This window comes from Simochromis diagramma, unplaced genomic scaffold (genome assembly GCF_900408965.1).
Source record: "Simochromis diagramma unplaced genomic scaffold, fSimDia1.1 OVJJ01000387.1, whole genome shotgun sequence".
In the NCBI taxonomy this organism is placed as follows: domain Eukaryota; kingdom Metazoa; phylum Chordata; class Actinopteri; order Cichliformes; family Cichlidae; genus Simochromis; species Simochromis diagramma.
The window spans coordinates 8,341,738-8,361,545 of record NW_024387152.1 but is presented as its reverse complement, the minus strand read 5'-3'; the positions used below and the strand labels follow the sequence as shown (position 1 = coordinate 8,361,545).

Sequence of the window (19,808 nt, the reverse complement as noted above, 5' to 3'; positions counted from 1 at the left end):
CTTCCTTTTTGAAGTCTACCTTTGTGTTGAACAACTCAGAACTGCGTCTGACATTAGAAGTTAGTTGAGAATGTGCTCCTTACGATAACACAATCACTAAAACACTAAATTTCGTCAAATTCTCCGCCAAGAAAACATCACAAGTCACGGTTAACGTGTGCAGCACATTCAGTGTGTGTACTTTGTGAACTGAATTTTCTGAAGTAAACCGAATATCTTTGAGCATCTCTAAAATCATCTCCTGCACACCCGGTTGGTGTTTTATCAGGCTCCTGTGTATCGACGTCTGCTGCTGATAACAAGGCGATATATACTGACTCCCTGCTGTTTGGAAACTCGACTTCTTCCAATCATCCCTTTGCTCTTTCTCTATTCCTTGCGCTGCAAATTACATTTGTATCAGTGTAGCCGGACTGTATTACATTTGATTTCTTATAATTTGCCTGTGTGTGTGTGTCTGTGGTACTTTCCTCCAGATGCCCAGTTCGTGCGGGTAGCGCCGTTGTCTGAAACTGATAATCCAGAAGATGATAAGGTTTACGTGTTCTTCACCGAGCGCGCTCAGGAGGCGGAAGGTGCTGCTGGGAAGGTGCTCTACTCCAGAGTGGCACGTGTGTGCAAGGTATGCGACATGTTTGTTTGGCATAGATAGGGTTTGTGCAGTTTGGACACTCTCATCAGAACACGTCTGCATGTAGCTTACATAAACACGTTTACCTCCATGGGAAGGTATGTACGTGCTGTTTGGTCAGTGTGTGTGTTAGAGCAGGCAACTGTGTATCTGTGTATCACTGAAATGTATGAGGGACTGTTTATGTTTGTCACAATCACTGCGTCTTCCACTGTTGTGTTTGTTTTCTGTGTGGACATGTTTGCACATTCATGGCTTTGTTAGAATCAGAGAGACTTTATAAAGCCCAGAGGGAAATTGAGTTGTCATAGCAGCAAATATACAATAAACATCAAACACTCGTTTAAAAAGAGTGTAGAAACAGAGATATTGATAGATAAATATTAAGATAAATAGATAAATATAGAGATATAGGTATAAATATCAAAGGAAAAGCATGTGCTCAAATATATGTCATCATGTACAAAAGTGACAGGGTGCAGGTGAGGTGTGATTAATTCTGTTCCACATGTGTGATCTGACCCAAGTGGATGAATTAAAGAGCCCGATAGCAGCGGGAAAGAACGACCTCCTGTAACGTCCCTCAGACAGCGAGGTTAAAGGAACCTGTTGCTGAAACTGCTCTTCACATTGTGTGTTATGGAGGGGGTGGGAGTCATTGTCCATAATTGCAAGCAGTCTTGGCAGCGTGGCGAGCTTCATGCCAATGTTACTGTGTGTGCGTGAATTTTTTTGCCAGCTTAAATATGCAATGTTCATATGTTTATATGTTTGCTACTTCTGTAATCATAGCAGATCTAATTCAATTCTTTGTAATGTTCATGTAGAACGACATCGGAGGCCAGAGGAGTTTAGTTAATAAGTGGAGCACTTTCCAGAAGGCTCGAATGGTCTGTTCAGTCCCAGGACCAGATGGCTTACAGACACATTTCGACCAGCTCCGTGAGTACACACATGAAAGCATCAAAAGGCAAAACGCATCACATTAAAGCTAAAACAAAATCACATCCGACAGGTCTTAACCGCTGGTCGTACAGCTGAAGGTCTGTCCCTGAATGTTTCATAAAAGAGGAATTGAGTTCAGGCACTCAGCCAGTGTGTGTGTGTGTGTGTGTGTGTGTGTGTGTGTGTGTGTGTGTGTGTGTGTGTGTGTGTGTGTTTCATGTGAGTTCGCAGACACTTAAGGAAACTTAAAAACCACTGCCTCAGTAAATGCCTTCATAGCTCCACTGTTACCACGGTGACCAACAGCCCTGTCGGTCACCTTGGGTTTGTCTTCGTGCCTCAGTCTTGGTTACCACGGCAACATTCGTTGCAATGGGTTTATTCGTTATCGAGGATTTTCACATCAGAGTCCTCCGGTCAGCTCTGAGTGTGGGTGCGTGCAGCAGCAGGTCTGTGAGAGGTGCGAGATGCTGAATTTGTGAACTTGGACGCTGCCGGTGTGAATTTGTCGCTCACAGATGTGCAGATGCACAACTCTGAGTTTCTCTTAAAAAACGGTGGCATTAATGTTAATGGGCAATCAGCAAGCTTTAAAACATCAATAAAAGACACCACCACAGTAACTGGGTTGATTCATCAGAATCAGAATACTTTATTGATCTCTAAGGAAATCATGTTTAGCTGAGATCGGAGCTACAATATTAGCGATTTAAATATTTTACTACAGAAATCTTTATTTATTCAGAGAAGACATCAACATTTCAACATCGATGTAACTGTGCCTCAGTAGAAAGCTTTAGTAAATAACTGCAGTTGATGATACAGCCTGTTAATTCATTGCTACTGCTAGCTCCCCGCACAGTAGGGGATGTAGCAGTAGGTCCGATGCTTGCACCAGGGTATCTCTATCTTTACCATTATAATTTGGTGGTGGAGAGTAAAGAAACTATGTAGAGGATGCCTTTTACAAATTAAGCTCCCTATTTTATTTGAGTAGAAACTTAATATTCATGTACTCCTACTTCACCTTTAGTCCTCTGTGGCGGGCGGGTGGGATTATGTTCTTTAAAGTTGCCTCTGCCCATACAGCTCAGAATTAGTCATTTCATATTTTGATTGGAAGTTATGAAAAGGAAAGGGTGGATGGTAGAAAGAGGAAAGCATGGTGAGGTTTTTAAAAAAAGGAAGGCGTAGGAGGATGAAGCAAATCGGTTTTGTTTTTACTGCACATTTAGCACACATAAACCTCACAGTGTGCTGCATAAACAAAGTGAAATTAATTGTTGAATAAATAATATTATTGAATTTCTGCTGCCAATGAATTACAGAGGCCATGGCTTTGGGTCTTCATTAAATGTCATCTAACACGGGTGTGTCTGCAATAACAGTCCAGATGAAGATCCTTGAGCCACGGACAGATGTTTGGATTCCTGAGGAAACCGAATGAGAGCTAGAACTTGCTTCCTTTATCTAATTTCCACCATCATAAAAGAAGTGGGCTTGTATCGAGTGTGAAACACTCCTCTGCAGAAAACTGGCTCCTCCTTGGCCCTGACTTCAGCCCACAAACCTAATACTCTTGAGACTGCAAGGTTTTCGTGAAAAGTCTGCATTAAAAATTAGAGGCTTGGAGTTTGAAATTCATGGGTGTTCTTGGAAGGGAGAGTTTACCCAAAGAACACTAAATTGCTAATGGAGTTTCTCGAGTGTTTGAAATCTCTAATCAACTGCCAAGACAAACAGTTAACAAAGAAATGTTTTGATCCATGAGTTACGAGCCCGGCGTGCTTTCACTGCACCACCCTGTTTTCGAGCAGATCATCTGAGACTCTCTTTCTTATGAAGCCACTGTGTTTCCTGCTCGGCCCTTAGGGGATTAGGTATTTGTTAGGAAAAGAAAAAAGGTGTAAATCTGAGACACGCAGTTTGACATATGGTAACAGTGGGACAGCGTGAGGTTGGGACTTGTCTCTGCTTAGGTTACTCGTCTCCGCTCTTTGTGTAAACAGAGCACACTTAGAGTAAACTAAGTAACTCACTCAGAGAGTTACCATTTGCGTGAATGTATACAGTACATTAACATATACAGTAAATTTTACACTCCTTCACATAGTCCAACCATTACACAAACACATGCTCAACAATAACAAACACCTGAAAGCACACACACTGTTTTTCAGCTGTTACCACACACACACAAAGACACTCAAGCCTTAGCCTGTCTGTGTATACAAAAGAGTTCAGACTTGTCAAGAGCATAAACATCTCTACCCAGCATGCCTCTGGCCATGTTTTAAACATCTGATAAGGCTGCATACAAATTTGTTTGTGAATACACTTCAGCAGCACACACACATACAAAACCACGACCTGCATATACAGGAGATTAACCCATCGTGTTAAGAATGCTGCCAATGTTGTGTTTATGCCATGCTCTGCCACATAGAAACACTACAAATCCCATAAACTCGCGACGCTCTGCTGGTCCCTCCAGAGCAGCGGGTGACACCAGGCTGCGTGTGGGTGCTTTTATTTGCATACATTTTTTTTTTTTTGTTGAACATTTTTTTCACTTTTGCTAATTCTGTAAGGCACAAAAGAAATATATTAACAACAGTCAAACACCCATTAAGTTCAATCCAAATGTATTTATGTGGCGCCTTGAGATGACTGTCTCAAGGTGCTTTATATTGTAAGGTAAAGATGTTGGGAAAGTGGGAAGGAAAAACTCTTTTATTAGGAGGAAACCTTCTGCAGCTCAGAGGGCACGGAGCCGGGACAAAAACACACTGTGGAAGAGAGCCAGAGCTTAATAATAACCAATGATTAAACACAGAGTAGTGTATAAACAATCCATAAAAGTACCATCTTAAGTAACACTATGAGTACTTAACACTGTAAAGGCAATGAATAGATAAATAATAAGCGATGATAAAAATGATACTGTAGCATGACAAACCTAAACCTCTAGTAGCTGTGATAATTTCACTAGCAAATGATCTCAGTCTAGCTCACAAGATAATTCCAGTCCAGTCTGTTTCATCGCTGACCCGTGCAGTGTTGAAACAGATTAGACAAATGGCCGGAGATAGACTTATATACATCTTGATATATATGTATATATAGTATAGATGGAATTTTTCATATTATTCATTGTGACCTGTACCATATTCCCACTGAGTTATGCAGAGTGTAGTTCTTAATTTACTTTATGCCCCATGTCTGTTACAGAGTGTCAAAATCAGCACAGGGAGGAGGTTGGGGTGGATGGATTGGTGGCCACTCTTCATTTACCATTTCCAATGTAAAGTAAATGTTTGCATTTCTGACCACAATCATTCTCTAACCTTGGCGCCTTTATTCTAAACACCATGATGAAGTTCTCCACACCTTTACTGAGAAGGATTTATTTGAACCTGAGCTCTGAACTTTTCCTGATACTACATTTTTGGATCTAAACTTAGCCCAGCTATAGAAAATCAATTTCCTTTTGTGTTCATAGCAGTTCTGTAACGCATGTCATGTCACTCAACAGGCAGGGGAATCAGATCAAAGCTGCATGTGTTGCTCTACAAGCTTGTCAAAGCACTTGTTGCAAATTGCTGATTCACCTCTTGTTCCTTTAGCATATTTTTGTCGGGATTGACTCACATGTTCTATGAGGGTTTTGAACACCCTCAGAGTTGGCTTTGTTTTGGGCAAAGCATTTGGGCTGTAATTGCCACGAGGACTGACTCACAGCACCGGACTGCTTTGAATTTATTGTTCAGTTGTTTTGTGTCTGGAGCTTTAGGGCCTTTTGTTCACTTGTGTAAGTGTTAATGCTGAGCTCTTGTTGTCAACCACGCTAGTGTGAGAAAAACAAAAATCAGACCTCACTTAACCATAATTATCCAAAGAATCAAACAGTCGAGTGGAAGCCGAGTCCCTCACAGGAAAGGACCGTGCAGTGCTGTTTTCCCCGTTGTTGTGGTTGTTGTTGTTGTTGTGGAGGAGAGTCATGCTATGAGGTTTTAGAGCTGGAGACAGGCAACCCTCTGTGGCCGGATTCTGTGTCCTGACACTGGAGCTACTTCGATTTTCTCAGCCATTTTCCTCGTCTATTTTTGTCTGCGTGCGTAAGATTCAGTGCTTCAGACATAAGGCAGCACCCGTACGCTTCCCACAGACAGGAAAAGTGCAGGGGAGGAAGAGTGTCACTGGGAGAGTTTGTGGATGGTATAAAAGCATGATAGTGACGAGAGACAGAGAAACACATCAGCCAAGTAAGCCTCTTGTTCAAGCTCAAATGTAGATTTCATTATTTTTTAAATCCACATATAATTTAAAATGAGTTTGAGATGATGACGACGATGACCTTCTGAACAGTCAGCTGTTGTAAGCGATCCAAAAAACATCAGTGATGTATGAGAGCCACAACCCAGAAACAGCAAGTTTGACATTTCTGGGAGATTGATGTTTTATATATTGGACGCTTTTGAAATGACCTTAACCTTTCTTTGGGTCAGCCGTATCTTCTCCGGGTCTGTTTGACCTCATCAGATGGAGAAAAAGGTCAGAAGATAAACTAGAGGGAAAGATTTGTCTCCCTCCGTATATGAAGTGACGGTTAAGCAGTTGCACATATTGCCAAGCCTTCCCAATCCTTTCAGGTTAATCTGACAAATGTGTTTCCACTATTTAATGCTTAATTGCCTCGTCGACAAACACCATTTGTTCAAACTGGTTAGGAAAACATGTTTTGTGATGCTGAGGCAGATTTGACTCCCCCATTGAACCTTACTAATCCATCATCGCTTGACTGCAAACACTTGAAAGGAAGCCCAGTTTATCAGAGGGAGAAAAAAAAGAGGAGATGGATAGAAAGTGAGTGAAAGTGAGGAGCTGGGCTGATGGCCAAAAGAAGGGTAGGAGGAGGGGGATCTAGTGGGACGGGCAGGATGAGGGCAGAGGTTGTAGCACGTGGTGTTGACCAGACATGAGAAGGACAAAGAAAGATGGGCTGAGGGAGATGAGGAGGGATGTGGAAGCTGTCATCAACGGGTTAGTAGTGCAACACTGTGCAAGAGAAGGTGAAGGAGGGGGAGGGAGCAGGAGAGAGGAATATCTGATTTAAGAGAACATTGGAAATAAATTTGGCTTCTGGGCAGGGCATATGAAGAAAAAAGAGAGGGGATGAAGAAAGGAGTGGTAATCGCAGAAAGAAAAACGTTTTATTTTCTTCTTACGGCCAAACAAAAATGTGGAGAAATGAAAGGAATAGTTTCAATTTTAGCATTTCAAAAGGTTAAGACTTCCAAAGTGGAAATTGAAGAAGCATAGGCAGAAATTTACCCTCGCGCATTCAGCTTTTTATTGTTGCCATCACTTCTCTGATCCCTCTTCACATTTTCACTACATTAAGAATGACAGAATAGTTTATTAAAGCATGTGTTGAGTGTAAAGTCCCTGGGTTAGTGTAACAGCCATCGCTATCAAGTTGTCAGGAAGAAAGGAAAAATAACGTTGATGTAAAGGACTGAGGGAAAGGAATAATGGTCAGAGAGAGTTAGAATTGCTGCAGGCCATGCACAAATATATTTTCCCTCTAAGGACCAGGATTGGATGAGTGAGGTGAAGTGAATCTAAAAGGGTGTGAAGGTTGACTGAAGTGAGACAGAGAGAGACGGAAGCAGGGAAATGGGGTTAATGGGGAAAGCTGAAGCAGACTGAAGGTGGAGATGAAAGAGATTAGAGATTTGCACTATATTTGTCTTGCAGTAAACTCAGTGTAATTTACTGGATTTCAAATGTATATTTGTTGGTGTGCAATTCCATCCTGAAGCGAAAAAAAAAAGAACAAAAACATTGTATGACACAGAGAGTGGTATCAAACGTCCTTTGTTACCACCGATGCAGAGCTGGCATCTTAGTCTGGCCATGGATGGCAAAACTGAGTTAACAGCTGTTGCTAGAGGGTAAAACATGTATCACAGTGAGAAATATGGAGTGTCAGAAGGAATAGGGTCAATAGCCGAGAGGGTTAAGGATCGGATAAGATGGAGGCAGGGCTATTATTGGCAAATTACTGTAAGATGGAGGGACGAGACAAGAGGAGTTGGCAGAAAGGTGATGAGCATAAAGGAGGCACGATCTAGGTGTTGGTATTCAGGGTGGCTGGATGAAAAGGGAGGGAAAGAAGAAACAGTGGAGAAATGAGGAGAATATGGGAGTTTGCCTGAGGGCGCACTGGCCAGACAATTAGGATGAGGGGTAGGAGGAGGAGGAAGAAGACAGGGGCTGGGGCTGCAGGTCTGCGGGCTAGACAAGACTATCTTCCCTCAGGGGGAAAACAACCTCGTTTTGTTTAGAGAAGAAGACACAAGAACAATCCTCCAGAGAAAATAGGCCAGACAGACAGATGGACGGGGGGGACAGAGGGAAGAAGAGATAGCGGGAGGGAGGGATGGAGACTGGGAGGGACAGCAAAAGTGAGAAACAAAGAGCACGAGATACACCCAGAGGGCTTCCGGGAAGTCCAGGTGGATTTGAGCAGAAAGGAGCACGGGATGAGAAAACTAATAAAAAGATAAAGAGATGGAAAGAAAAAGGAGAGGAGATGATTCAGGAGACAAAAAGAAAACATCTTGGAGTGTAAGATAGTGGTCGAGGCTGAAAGAGTAAAGAAGCTGTGCTTAAAAAAAGATAAGAAGCCATGAATCTGTCGTCTTTAACTGTAGCATGAGCAAAAAACCAAATAAACACTCTTTCTTGCTTCAGCGGTCAAACACTCTCACCTGGTCAGCCCGTCTTGCAGATAGAAGCAGAGTGACCTCATATTTTCTGCACTATATTTGTGATTAATGCATGTCTGAGTGTTGCGTTATCCCTCCTCTATTAAAGATTAATGACATTAGAAGCCACTCCAGTTTACTAAATCAAACATGCGAGGGATGTAGGTGGAACAGCACTGAATCAGTCGAGGTTTAAACTTGTCACGGAGCGATAAGAGTGAAGTTTTGCCAAGCTGAGCCGTAAATAACTAAGACGTCTTGTTCAAAGTGTGTAAGAAAGAAAAATGTTGCGCTGGCTGCGTCTTCTAAATTTGAACTGCATTTTTATGTGGAGCTGCATGTACACTGAGGTGCAAAGAAGAAAGGGAGACTAACTTTCGAGCAGAAGGCAAGTTTTTCCCCTGCAGGGTTTTACCAGAGTTTGTATTAAGTTTACTCAGAACAAAAAAATGCATGTATTTACTTTTACGTGCTGTGTGGCCTCATTTTTACCTGTCTTAAAATACCACAAAGTAAATTGGGATTTTTTTCCCTCAATTGGAAACCTTTGTTCTTTCTTACATTCATAATAGTTGGAGCATTGTTTGGAGATGCAGCTCTGTGGATGCTAGCCAGACCTGCTGTTTTGATCATTTTTGATCCACACTGAACTATGTCAGGTTTTAATTATACAGAGCAGTAACAAATCCTAAATAAGCATATTTCACGGCAGTCAGTTTGTCCTGAAACAGCATGTATACGCATGTGTTACTAATGACGTTAATAAAGTTTCTTGCCTGTTTAGGTGAACCGAATTTGTTTACATATTGTATTTCAAAATGGCTTCTGTGAAATCAGTCTATTGCCTTGAAATCTGGTGCAGCCATTCGTACCTTCCCTCTGAACAACTCTGATGAATCTCTAACTTCTTGTCATGCAATCAACAGGAATCAGTCATGTTTCTTTTTCCAGCACTTTTTCACTCAATACCTGCAAAACTAGTTTAGGTATTGTGCTAACAAGTGGATGTTAGCATGTCAAATCTTCCTAATCTCACTTGACCCCATGTTAGCATGCTGATGTTAGTAAGTCTTTTATACAGTTACTGGTCTTGGCTTGGAAAAAAATTCTTATTTGGCTTGAAACTGACTCTGAAATACTTCACTTTTTATGCTCAGTTTGGGCATCGTCTGGCAACCACCGGTCGCTACAGAAAAATGTTGCGAGTGGTTGCTGGAGAAATCGATTGCTAAATCCCCAGTGCACAGGGTTGACTCCCTAGTAACTACGGTTGCTAGGGAAAAATGTATATTCCCCCACCAGCTGGCAAGTTGCTGGGGGATAGTTGTTTGGTGTCGTTTATTAGTGGTTAGAAAAATACTTGCTAACTACTGACAGACAAGTCAGGGTACAAACTATAGGCGACTGAACTGTGGGCAATCTGCTAGCAACCAGGCCAATCACACAGAGGTTTTGAGTGGAGCACCGTCTACCTCTTTTGACCAATAGACCTGTGTGACTGAAGCCTAATGTAATTACATTAGATTACAACATTAAAAGTATTTTTCCTGCAGTAGTGCATGAGTCTTTAACAAGGCCAAGTATTGTTCTGTCCAAATGTGGTGTATCTAACTACAAGTCCAATGCCAGCTTGGCTGCACTTCCAGATGAGTTTCATCTGTTCTTTGCTCTGTTTGACTGCAATCCCATCACCTGGTAAACTTTTCCACTAGGTTTTAAAGGGGCTTTCATCTGTACTCAGAAGGGTTCCACCAGGGTGGCTGTGTGACTATAAAATTGAGCTCTGTGGGTGTAGATGTGCATCTTACAATGCCCTTCTTTTTTAGTCTGACTCATCTCTTCTTTGAACAAAACTTCGAGGAGCTTCAGATGAAAGTGTACTCAGGATATACATCATCCAGAGTAATAATGCATGAAGGCCATAAAAAAAACACAGGTAAACATAGAGAGGCAAAGTAAACCAACAGATGATAAAGGTTTTGATTAATGAAAAGCATTCTTTGGAAGATGTGAGAGCAGAAGATAAGCTCGAACAAATGATGGGAAAGTAGAGAAGAGGCTGTTAAGAAAGATGGAGGGATGATATGAGTAGAATTAGGGAGTGATAGGAAACAGGAAGAGAGGTAAAAGGAGTGATAACACAAATGGGGGCATCTACATTGTGATTTAAAGGCAGGAAGAGCTCAAAGAAGCAGTAAATAAAATGCAATAACAAAGAAGTGATATATTAAAGGGAAGAGGGAGTGAGCAATTGGTACGCTGGAGGCAGCAGACTACCCATACTCTTCTGTTCCCTATCATGAGGGGCCTGTGTGGGTGTTTGTGTGTCTATCGGTACCATGCAAGTTTGAGTCAATGTTCCTTGCTCCCTGCAGTTTAACAATTTGGTATGTGTGGGTGCATGAATGTGGCTATACATGCCTTTATTTCTCTTTGCGTGCTCCCAAATCTGCCACTGTGTGTGGCAGCTGCAAGTGTGTGTAGCTGTGTCGAGATGAGATTAGCCTTCCTGCAGGGCCGTAGTTCCACGGAGGCCACCTGAAGCAGCAGGAGCGGCAGGAATGTGGGAACATTGATACGCTTCGTCGTCTCCAGCACCACAACAACATATCTGCCTCTGCATGGGAGAGGAGAAGAATAAAAGTAGAGACATACGGGGCACTCATTGAGTACTCCTTGGGTCGAACCTGTTTTTTAGAGTTTCGGGAACCTTTAAAGCTATTTGCCACAAAAGTAGGAAGCAAAAAGAAAGGAGCCCTAGGAGTCATGTATTTATAGATTATCACAGCGTGTTGCACGGAAAACAAAGGGCTCCATTCTCCTCCATTTTGATGGGATGATAAAACATTCCCTGCTCTTATCTGAGACAAAAGTGCAGAACAGAAAACCTTTGATTTATTCTGATTTAAATAAACTGTGAAAGCCAAGGTCTAGTGTGAGCTGCAAGTGTAGGCAACTGAATAACACAGCGATGAACAATAGTGGAAATATGGGAGGCAAAAAAGTCAAACTGTGCACAACTTTCAGGAACATTAATTAATTTTTTTAACGTGTGTTTTTTTTTTAAAATGTTTTATCACAATTTGTCAGTATTGAACCACTGGTGCTTCATACGAGACACAATGTTTCCATTGTCAGTCTATATGTGTTCACAGTTGTGGGCCTTTTATTACCAGTCTGTTTTATTTGATTGTGCGTTCATGTCACATCAGTTTGTTCCTATTTTACTCCCCCATGAATCAGAGTTGTGAGCGTTGTGGTAAAGTGCTTCACAACTCAAGATGTATTGACCCATTTGCTTTTTATGCTATAAATTCAGCACCTTTACTGTCACACACAAAGTGATGATACGGCAGTTTTTTACGGTTCAGCATATTTCCAAAGAAAACTTCCATACTCAGGCTGGAGGAGCTGGGAATCTGCCAGCCTTACACTCCTGAGCTGTTGTCACAGAGTCGCTTTATTTCTTTATCATACACACAGTATCTTTTTGGACCTCCAAAGTATTTGTAACCTTTTTTACAGACTTACATTGAATCTGATGGGAACACAAGATAAAAACAAAACAGTTAATCACTTTCTAACTATCACACACTCACTCACACTCCGATGAAAACATCAGAGGCAATTTGCAGTTCAGTCTTGCCCGAGGCCACTTTGACACGAGGACACCGGAGGAGCCTAGGGATCAAACCGCTGACCTTCCCATTAGTAGATGGGGCCACAAGCTGCCCCACTTTTTCTTTTCCTTTTTTCCTTAACACTTCTGAGGATACTTTTAGCATTTGAACTTAAATCTACAAGTTCATTTAAAAAAAAAAAGATCCCACAGTTTTACCTGCTGTATTCAAATGCGGTGTTATGGCCGCTGAGCTATCAGGTGTCGAAGGCAGACAGATGGAAAGAGCTAAAAAAACAAATCCGCACTACACCTGATTGCGCTGCATGAGCGGATCACTATCAGAGCGACGCCAAAGTGAGAAAAACATATCAAATGTGTGTGTGTGTGTGTGATCCGCTGTGTTTGAAATGACGAGTGGAGACCGAGGTGTGGTGTTAGCGTGTGTGACAGCAGGTGCTGTGTTCCTGTGGCGGACGGAGCGCTCGGCTCTCCCACTGCGGCTGGTTATTAATGGCTACAGATTCATTACAAGCAGCCAGTCAGCCATGCTGCCAGCATGCCCGACGCTATTAGTCACACAGTCAGACTGATAGATGCACACACTCAGATACGCACACGGGCATACACATAATGAATACAAAGTACCTAAAACTGAACACACACTCACACAAATAAAGAAAATAGACTGTTACACAGATTCATGAGCATTGCTCACATGAATACAGACACGTAGAGTTTATGCAGTCCTGCGCAACTCTCCAAAACGTCTCCGTAATTCAGACATCATTCTGGTCTTTTCTGACTAACATTTTTATGTCTTTGTCTCCTTCCATTTCCCTTCCCCGTCTTTCTCCTTATCCCTCCCTTCCTTTCATCATTATGTCTGGATGTTCTCCATTCAGAGGACATCTTCATCCTCCAGGGGAAAGACAAGAAGAATCCTCTCATCTACGGCCTGTTTACCACTTCAAGGTATGTGCCTCTGTAAAGCAGAAATCATGGGAATTGAGTAACTTGAATGGGTGGTGTGTAAACTGCATACCCTTGTTTATGTGTGGAAAATGTCAGTATATGGTGGTAGATGGGAGGGAGTCCCTTCACTTTTACACTGGGCGGACTAGTTTTAGAAGGACTTTAGTCCTTAGCATTTAGTTCTGTATTGATCAAGGCATGCAAAAAGAAAAAAAAAAGAATAGAAATGGAGTGCAAAAGAGTGGAAGAGAGGAGAAGAGTAACTGTGTACTCAACATGTACAGGATAAATACGATTTCTTGAAAAGGATTAGATGATTTGTCAATAGTTTATTTTGAAATGGGATCCGTGGTATGCATAGTTATACTTTTTGGTGACAGTTTTATTATGGAGCATTGGGTTTCTTGGGGCCCCAGAGGCAGGAATTGCTGTAATTGTTTAAATAAAAGGTTTAAAAGCAGTTTAAAGCCAGCTGTAAATTGAACTGCCGACGACAGTGGAGGCTGATGAGGTTTTAGTGAGAATTTCAAACCGCTAACCAGACACTGAATTAAAAACAGATGACAGAAGCATCAGATCTTTAACGATAAATACCTGTTGACCCACACAGTAACTCCTCAACATGTCATTTTTAACAAGTTAAAACATGTGATATAAGAAGCTTTTTTTTTTTAGTGGTAATCATTTTAAAATATGAAGAAAATAAAAGTATAAAGTTCTTTTTCTTCAAATACTGAATAAATGATCATCTGCACCGTCCTGTACTGTGATGACACACGATGACAAGAGAGCGTCTGTGACAGGATATGAGTGCTCCATGTTTCACATCCACGTGTCAGATGTTGATGTCACACGCTGTGAGATACACACCACCCGCCGGGTCTCATGTCACAGTGACTCATGAATGAAATGCATCCATTCATGTGAACAACATGGAGCGTATATGAGCCTTCACAGTTGTCATCATCAGTGCACAGTTTCTTCATCTGTGTCCAACTGTGTGTGTGTTTGTGTTACAGAAAGGTTACAACTTGACTTCTACTGTATTTTTTCACACACAAATAGACAAAAAGGCAATTTTGAGATCCTGGAAGAAGTGCATGAGGACAAAATTGCAAAAAAATGAATTGTGACTTTAATAAGGAGTTGATGATTTTCAACAAGACTCTAAAGCAGCTTTGCATAACTCACAGTTTAAAAAATGCTTTTGAGGACAAATGCTTTAGGGCCTTTCAACCAACTTTCTTCTGATTGGCTCCCAATTTATATGTTCCCAATGAGGTCAGAAAGAGCCAGAAGTAAGGCTTGCATGATCACTTGTACATATGCTGGCCTTAATTATTTGAAACTTTTGACCATGTTTAACTTACATGACTGAAAAAAGGAATAATAAATACCCTTTATAAAAAGGCTACTATGAAGCAGCCCACAGGAGATATGCTTTCTGTTGAAGTCTACGTTAAAGCCTAGGAAATGTACAAATTGCATACATGTCAGACATAATAGAGAAGAATCAAAAATATTCTTTCAGACCATCAAAGGCTGTTAGTTTAAAAAAGGCAGTTGTCCGGATAGACAGGCTTTCATAAAAGCTCACGCAGATGTCTGCTGAAAAAACACAGACATGAAAAAAGCAGGTTCTGTCTGAAAAACGAGTAAAAAATGATCCAGCGAGCAGCCTAATTAAAGTAAAAGAAAAAGGCTGCGTTTTCTCATTTTCTCTACACCACTGACCATGTTGCATATCCAGAGAATAACACAGTTTCTGAGCTGGACGCCAGAGCTCCACAGTAGCAGCAAAAGTATGACGGCATCTGGCATGGCAGAGCAGGGAGTTGGTCTGTTTTTGGGGGTTTTGGAAAGTGTGTGGAATCTTAGCAGGGAACAGAAATCCAAAGCATCACCAAGGGTGCGGTCGCAACCACAGAACTGGAAAAGAGCAAAAAGGTCATTCCTTCTGAAAGGAGACTTGTCTCTCTGGTACAGTAACGATTGCACACGTGCTGGTTTTTATGCCTGTGATGAAGGCAAGCGTGTTAACAGTTCTTTGCTTTTATTTTGCTCTCTGCTTTTATTTTTAATTGTTTGTGATTCATAATGTATCAGACAGCTGATTAATTGATTTTGCCCACCGATAGCCTTGTTGTCACATTTATTCTCGCAATGCAAAGTGGCCGGGACCCAAACTAAAACTAGACCCTAAGCTCAACTCCTGGTAGCACACCTTTGGTAAAGTTGAACCACTCCATGAAACTAACAGCACTGCCAATAACCTGCAACACAACTAATAATTATTAAAGCACAACCGCAAAAAGCAACAAGGGGACTGAGGTCTGCTCAGGTGGAGGAATGTTTGTGCAGGTGAGCTTCCAGAGGAGGCCACTTATAAACAAAACAGAATAGAAAAGAGGAGAATTTACAAGTGTAAAGGTGACATCCCCAACTTGTAAAAACACAATTTAGAGGCTGACATTAATGCTTTTTTCCAACGTCACGGTTCACTTTTGTACTCTGTATGATTTGGCATCTGAATACCAGACTGAGACCTCTGACCACTGAGGAGAGAAAAAAGCTTCCTCTCTAAGAGCCCCCTGATTCATCATAACATGGCCTTTCTATCTGTTCTGTTTCTGCTTTGCTGGAATCTCTAGCTCGTGCGTGCTTTGCCACAAATCCTCCAGAAATGTGTGATCTTAACTGCAGTGGATGGGATGTGTTATAGTGGGGACCGATGTGCTGAAAGCAGCATATTCACCCAGGCTGGATTTTGGGTTGGAGCGCATTCATTTAATTGATGCATTCAAGCTGGAAAGCCACAATGAATCACAGCTCCTAATACAGTACTCCATTTACTGCTTAAAGACCTTTGGAGTATATCAAGTAAAGTAATCAAAGGTATGCTCTGCTTCAGACATATCTGATGTCTGAATCTGGTCTCCTTTTGTCTTCTCCTTAGTGATATCCTGAACGGTTCAGCGGTGTGTGTTTACCGAATGGAGGATGTGGTTCGAGCCTTTAAAGGGAACTTCCTGCATAAGGAGGGGCCTCAGTATAAATGGGCAGAATTTACAGGCAAGGTGCCCTATCCACGGCCAGGAACAGTAAGTTCATACTCAAAACTAGATACCACCGCTATCTCTCCAGGTGACTTTTTGTATTTCTCTAAAAGCAAATGCGTGATTTACCAAGGTAATACATTGCAATAATATGCTGTCTTTGATGGAGGGTCATTTAATTCTGCAAAATTGTGCTTAATTTCCATATAAGAATGCTCAAAACAAAAGACTGGAAACATTATGATCTCAGTCTCTGTCTCTCTCTTTCTTTGTCAGTGTCCGAGCAGTACATATGGAAGCTATAGCTCGACCAGAGAGTATCCCGACGACGTCATTTTCTTCAGCAGAACTCATCCGCTGCTGCAGGTTTGGCTGATATTTCACTTTATTAAATTAAGCCAGTTTAGCTTAATTAGATTGCCGCATTTTACAGCAGGTCAAGCTGTTTTTTTCTCTCTATTTCTGTCTAAATTCTGAAGTGAACATAGGAAATTAAATTAGCAGTCCTTGCCAACAGGGCACTGCTTCATCACAGGGAATATGAAACCTTTGCTGTATTAATGATGAATAGCAAGACTGGCTGAACAAATTTATTAGTCAAAGATTTCACATTTAATGTGATGCATTCTTGCTTTTTTTTTTTTTTTTTAGGAAAATGTCCTGCCGCTTGGAGAGCGACCCCTCCTGGTCAGGGTGGGTGTTCATTACAAGTTCACCAAACTGCTGGTGGACAGAGTGGAGGCTGTCGATGGCACCTACGACGTCCTGTTCATCGGTACAGGTAGGTCATGTGACATTGAAGGTTGTGTTTCTGGCATTTTAAAGTGTTTTTTCAAAATTAAATATGGTGAATGATTTGTTTATTTTTTATTTTTTTTGTCTTTAGACTCAGGACTCGTTATGAAAGCAATCCATCTGCACAGGGAGCACGGCCAGAGTCAGGAGATCACTCTGGAGCAGATGCAGGTGTTTCAGGTACTGCAAGCTTTTTCTGTGAGGAAAACCTGGCTGAAACCTTAAAAAACTCAGATTTGTTAAGAGCTGGTCTATTTTGTAGTAAAGCTCATTGTTTGCAGATTGAGTTGATTTCTTCGCGGCGACCATTCATTCCTCCTCCATTAAAAAAAATTCAATTACCTCTCAAAACTAGATCCAAATGTACATTATTGTCACAACATAATGCAGCACAGACTTTTCAAATTAGCCTGCGTGACAACAATGCATGCAGACACAGTGTGACTAATTCCATATCTGTCCATGCCATATGGAAATGAATGGAAATACATGCATTCTCTCAACAGTAAGAAAACGCATGTGTGCAAAGACACCATTCTGCTCTGGTTAATGCAAAGATAGTTATACACATACTATACCACTAAAGAACTGCGTATATTTACATGAAATGCAGTAAATACCTTTATTTAACCCCCTAATGTCTAGTGTATCATATTTGATGCATGAGTTTTTTTAGACTTCTACATCTTAAATAAATTGCACAACAGATTTTTAAGCAATGATCTGAACAAAATTTTCAGATGGAACAAATACAATACAAATTAAAACTAGTTTATGTATATTAATATTAAAAACATTTTTAAATCAGAAGGTTCAATAAATGCTCAATTTTTTCAATTATCTCATGGTTCAGGATTTAAAGGGTTAAAGCTTGTCACTGCACCAAGACCAAGTTACTGCAGCTGGGCATAGTTACCAAAAAAGAGAAGATCACAGTTCACAAAATCCACATTTTGGTCCAGAATGAACTCCGCTTTGGGTTCAAACAGCAAAATGAAGGAAAACAACTTTGGGTTCAACCTGAATGATGTGGCTGAGATATCTGTGGTCAGACCTGACTGTGTTTTTCCTGCTCTGTATTCTAAAGTATATGCTTTGTAAAACCCTATCTATCTATCTATCTATCTATCTGTTATCTTTGTTTCAGTATAAACCTGGTGTGTTTCTCAGTTTTCCTTTCCTGTCTCCTTCACAGCACAAATCACCGGTGACAGCCATGGCACTCTCAAAGAAAAAGGTAACAAACGAGACTCGCTTTCAAAGTTCCAAACTGCCGCACTCACACACGGTAACATCGCACTTCTCACTCGTCTCTCCACCTTGCGTCTCCAAGGACGGCTTCATCACCAGTTGCCATGGTTACCTCACCTCAGTCAGAGCAATAATGAAGAGATGCTCACACACAAATGCACCTTGCATTATTAAAACAGTTTGGCATGAGGGGAAAAAAGAAAATGAAACCGCAGCTCGCACACACACGAAGATTATAAAAAGCAAGCATCCTCACATTTCTCTGTTTTCCACCCCGCATGCAAACACACACTCTCCGTGGCCACTGACATTGATACAGCTTGAGTTGGATTTGTGACTCACAGAGTGGAGATGAATCTGCTTTTTTTTCCTGGTGACTGTCAAAGTGTCCGTGTTGCAGGGGAGTGAACTTGATGCCCCTTTGTTTTTCTCTTCTGGCTCTCCCACATTGTCTCTGCTTTCCCCCCTCCATCGTTGTTTTCTCTTCCATCTCTATTTCAATCTTTCACCCACCCCCTCTCCTCTAGCAGTGGTTGTTTGTGGGCTCCAAGGAGGGTGTGTCTCAGCTGGCCCTTTACCAGTGTGAGCTGTACGGTCAGGCCTGCGCTGAGTGCTGCCTGGCCAGGGACCCCTACTGCACATGGGACGGACATGCTTGCAGCCCCTATATGCCGACCGTGCGCAGGTAGGGAGGACATACCAGCTCTATGCAGATCCAGACAGCATTGATAACATTACAGCAGATTGAGTTTCCCCTTACGGCTTGAACTTATTTTATTATGAAAAGAATCAATGTGGAATCAATCTTCCCAAATTTGATTTAAACCACATTTGTTGATAGTCAGAAACATAGTTCAAGTTACACCTAAGCTCAGATTTTTCTGATTAGATTTTAGGCATTTTTTCCACATGATTAAGATTTTGTTTCTTTACTAACTATCACAACTGGCCATAATTTCTATGATTAGGTTGTTTATGATGATATCCTGACTTTTGCCCCAGTGAGCAAATTGATTCTGCCAAGGAAGTTATGGTTTTGCGTGTGTGTCGTTCTGTCTTTAAACACGATAGCTCAAAAAGTTTTGAATGAATTCTGAGTATAGAGTGAACTCATGTCAATAGATTGATCTGAAGGTCAAATTAAAAATGCTATATAGAGCTATTTAAAACTATGTTTCTTACTGGCATTGTTTGTGTTGACAACATATAGGCATGATACGTGTGACCTCAAAATGCGTGCCCTTTCTCCTAGTGCTGCTCTCACTTTGTTAAAATCATCGCTTTGCTGTCCGTTCTGTCTAACACAAGCTTGTGGTTTCTGCTTGTCTGCAGGAGGAATGCTCGTCATTTAGGAGAGGATGAGGATCCACTGACCCAGTGTGTCAGACAGGGAGGTGAGCAGCTTCCATTGTTTCCATTCAGGGTCTTTGCTTTACCTGTTGAACAATGATCAGGCCACATTATGGAGCACTACCAGTGTAGTAGGGTTTCAGAGGGCTCAAGCCTGTTCCAGCTGAGACTGGCGAGAAGCAGGCTTCTCGGACAGGTCACCATATCTTTAACCTGTTTCACCTTTTCTCTCTTTAATTTAGCCGGACTGCAGGTGGAGGCAGAACAGAGGGTGATGATGGTGGCAGAGGGTAACAGCACCTACCTGGAGTGTTTGCCTAGATCCAGACATGCTGCAGTGACCTGGTACAAACAGGCTGGAGAGAACAGCGCTGAACTAAACCAGGTGCAGTCACACGTTTTACACTTGTGCT

The 19,808-nt window shown here is 41.6% G+C and overlaps 1 protein-coding gene across 3 annotated transcripts in view; it reads left to right on the top strand.

Moving 5' to 3' along the window:
* Positions 1 to 19,808, top strand: part of sema3h (sema domain, immunoglobulin domain (Ig), short basic domain, secreted, (semaphorin) 3H) — a 53,109-nt gene that overhangs the window by 28,187 nt on the left and 5,114 nt on the right. For 2 of the 3 annotated variants that reach the window (XR_005698260.1, XM_040047579.1), the window contains exons 7-17: positions 477 to 622; positions 1,459 to 1,573; positions 12,874 to 12,943; positions 15,900 to 16,044; positions 16,276 to 16,365; positions 16,651 to 16,780; positions 16,886 to 16,974; positions 17,990 to 18,031; positions 18,573 to 18,730; positions 19,378 to 19,439; positions 19,638 to 19,780. Coding sequence is in view for 2 of the 3 variants with exons in the window: in XM_040047579.1 (XP_039903513.1) it covers positions 477 to 622; positions 1,459 to 1,573; positions 12,874 to 12,943; positions 15,900 to 16,044; positions 16,276 to 16,365; positions 16,651 to 16,780; positions 16,886 to 16,974; positions 17,990 to 18,031; positions 18,573 to 18,730; positions 19,378 to 19,439; positions 19,638 to 19,780 (1,190 nt within the window). In the remaining variant the exon portion in view is untranslated. The remainder of the gene's footprint in view (positions 1 to 476; positions 623 to 1,458; positions 1,574 to 12,873; positions 12,944 to 15,899; positions 16,045 to 16,275; positions 16,366 to 16,650; positions 16,781 to 16,885; positions 16,975 to 17,989; positions 18,032 to 18,572; positions 18,731 to 19,377; positions 19,440 to 19,637; positions 19,781 to 19,808) is intronic. The other variant, XM_040047580.1, reaches the window with a different exon arrangement.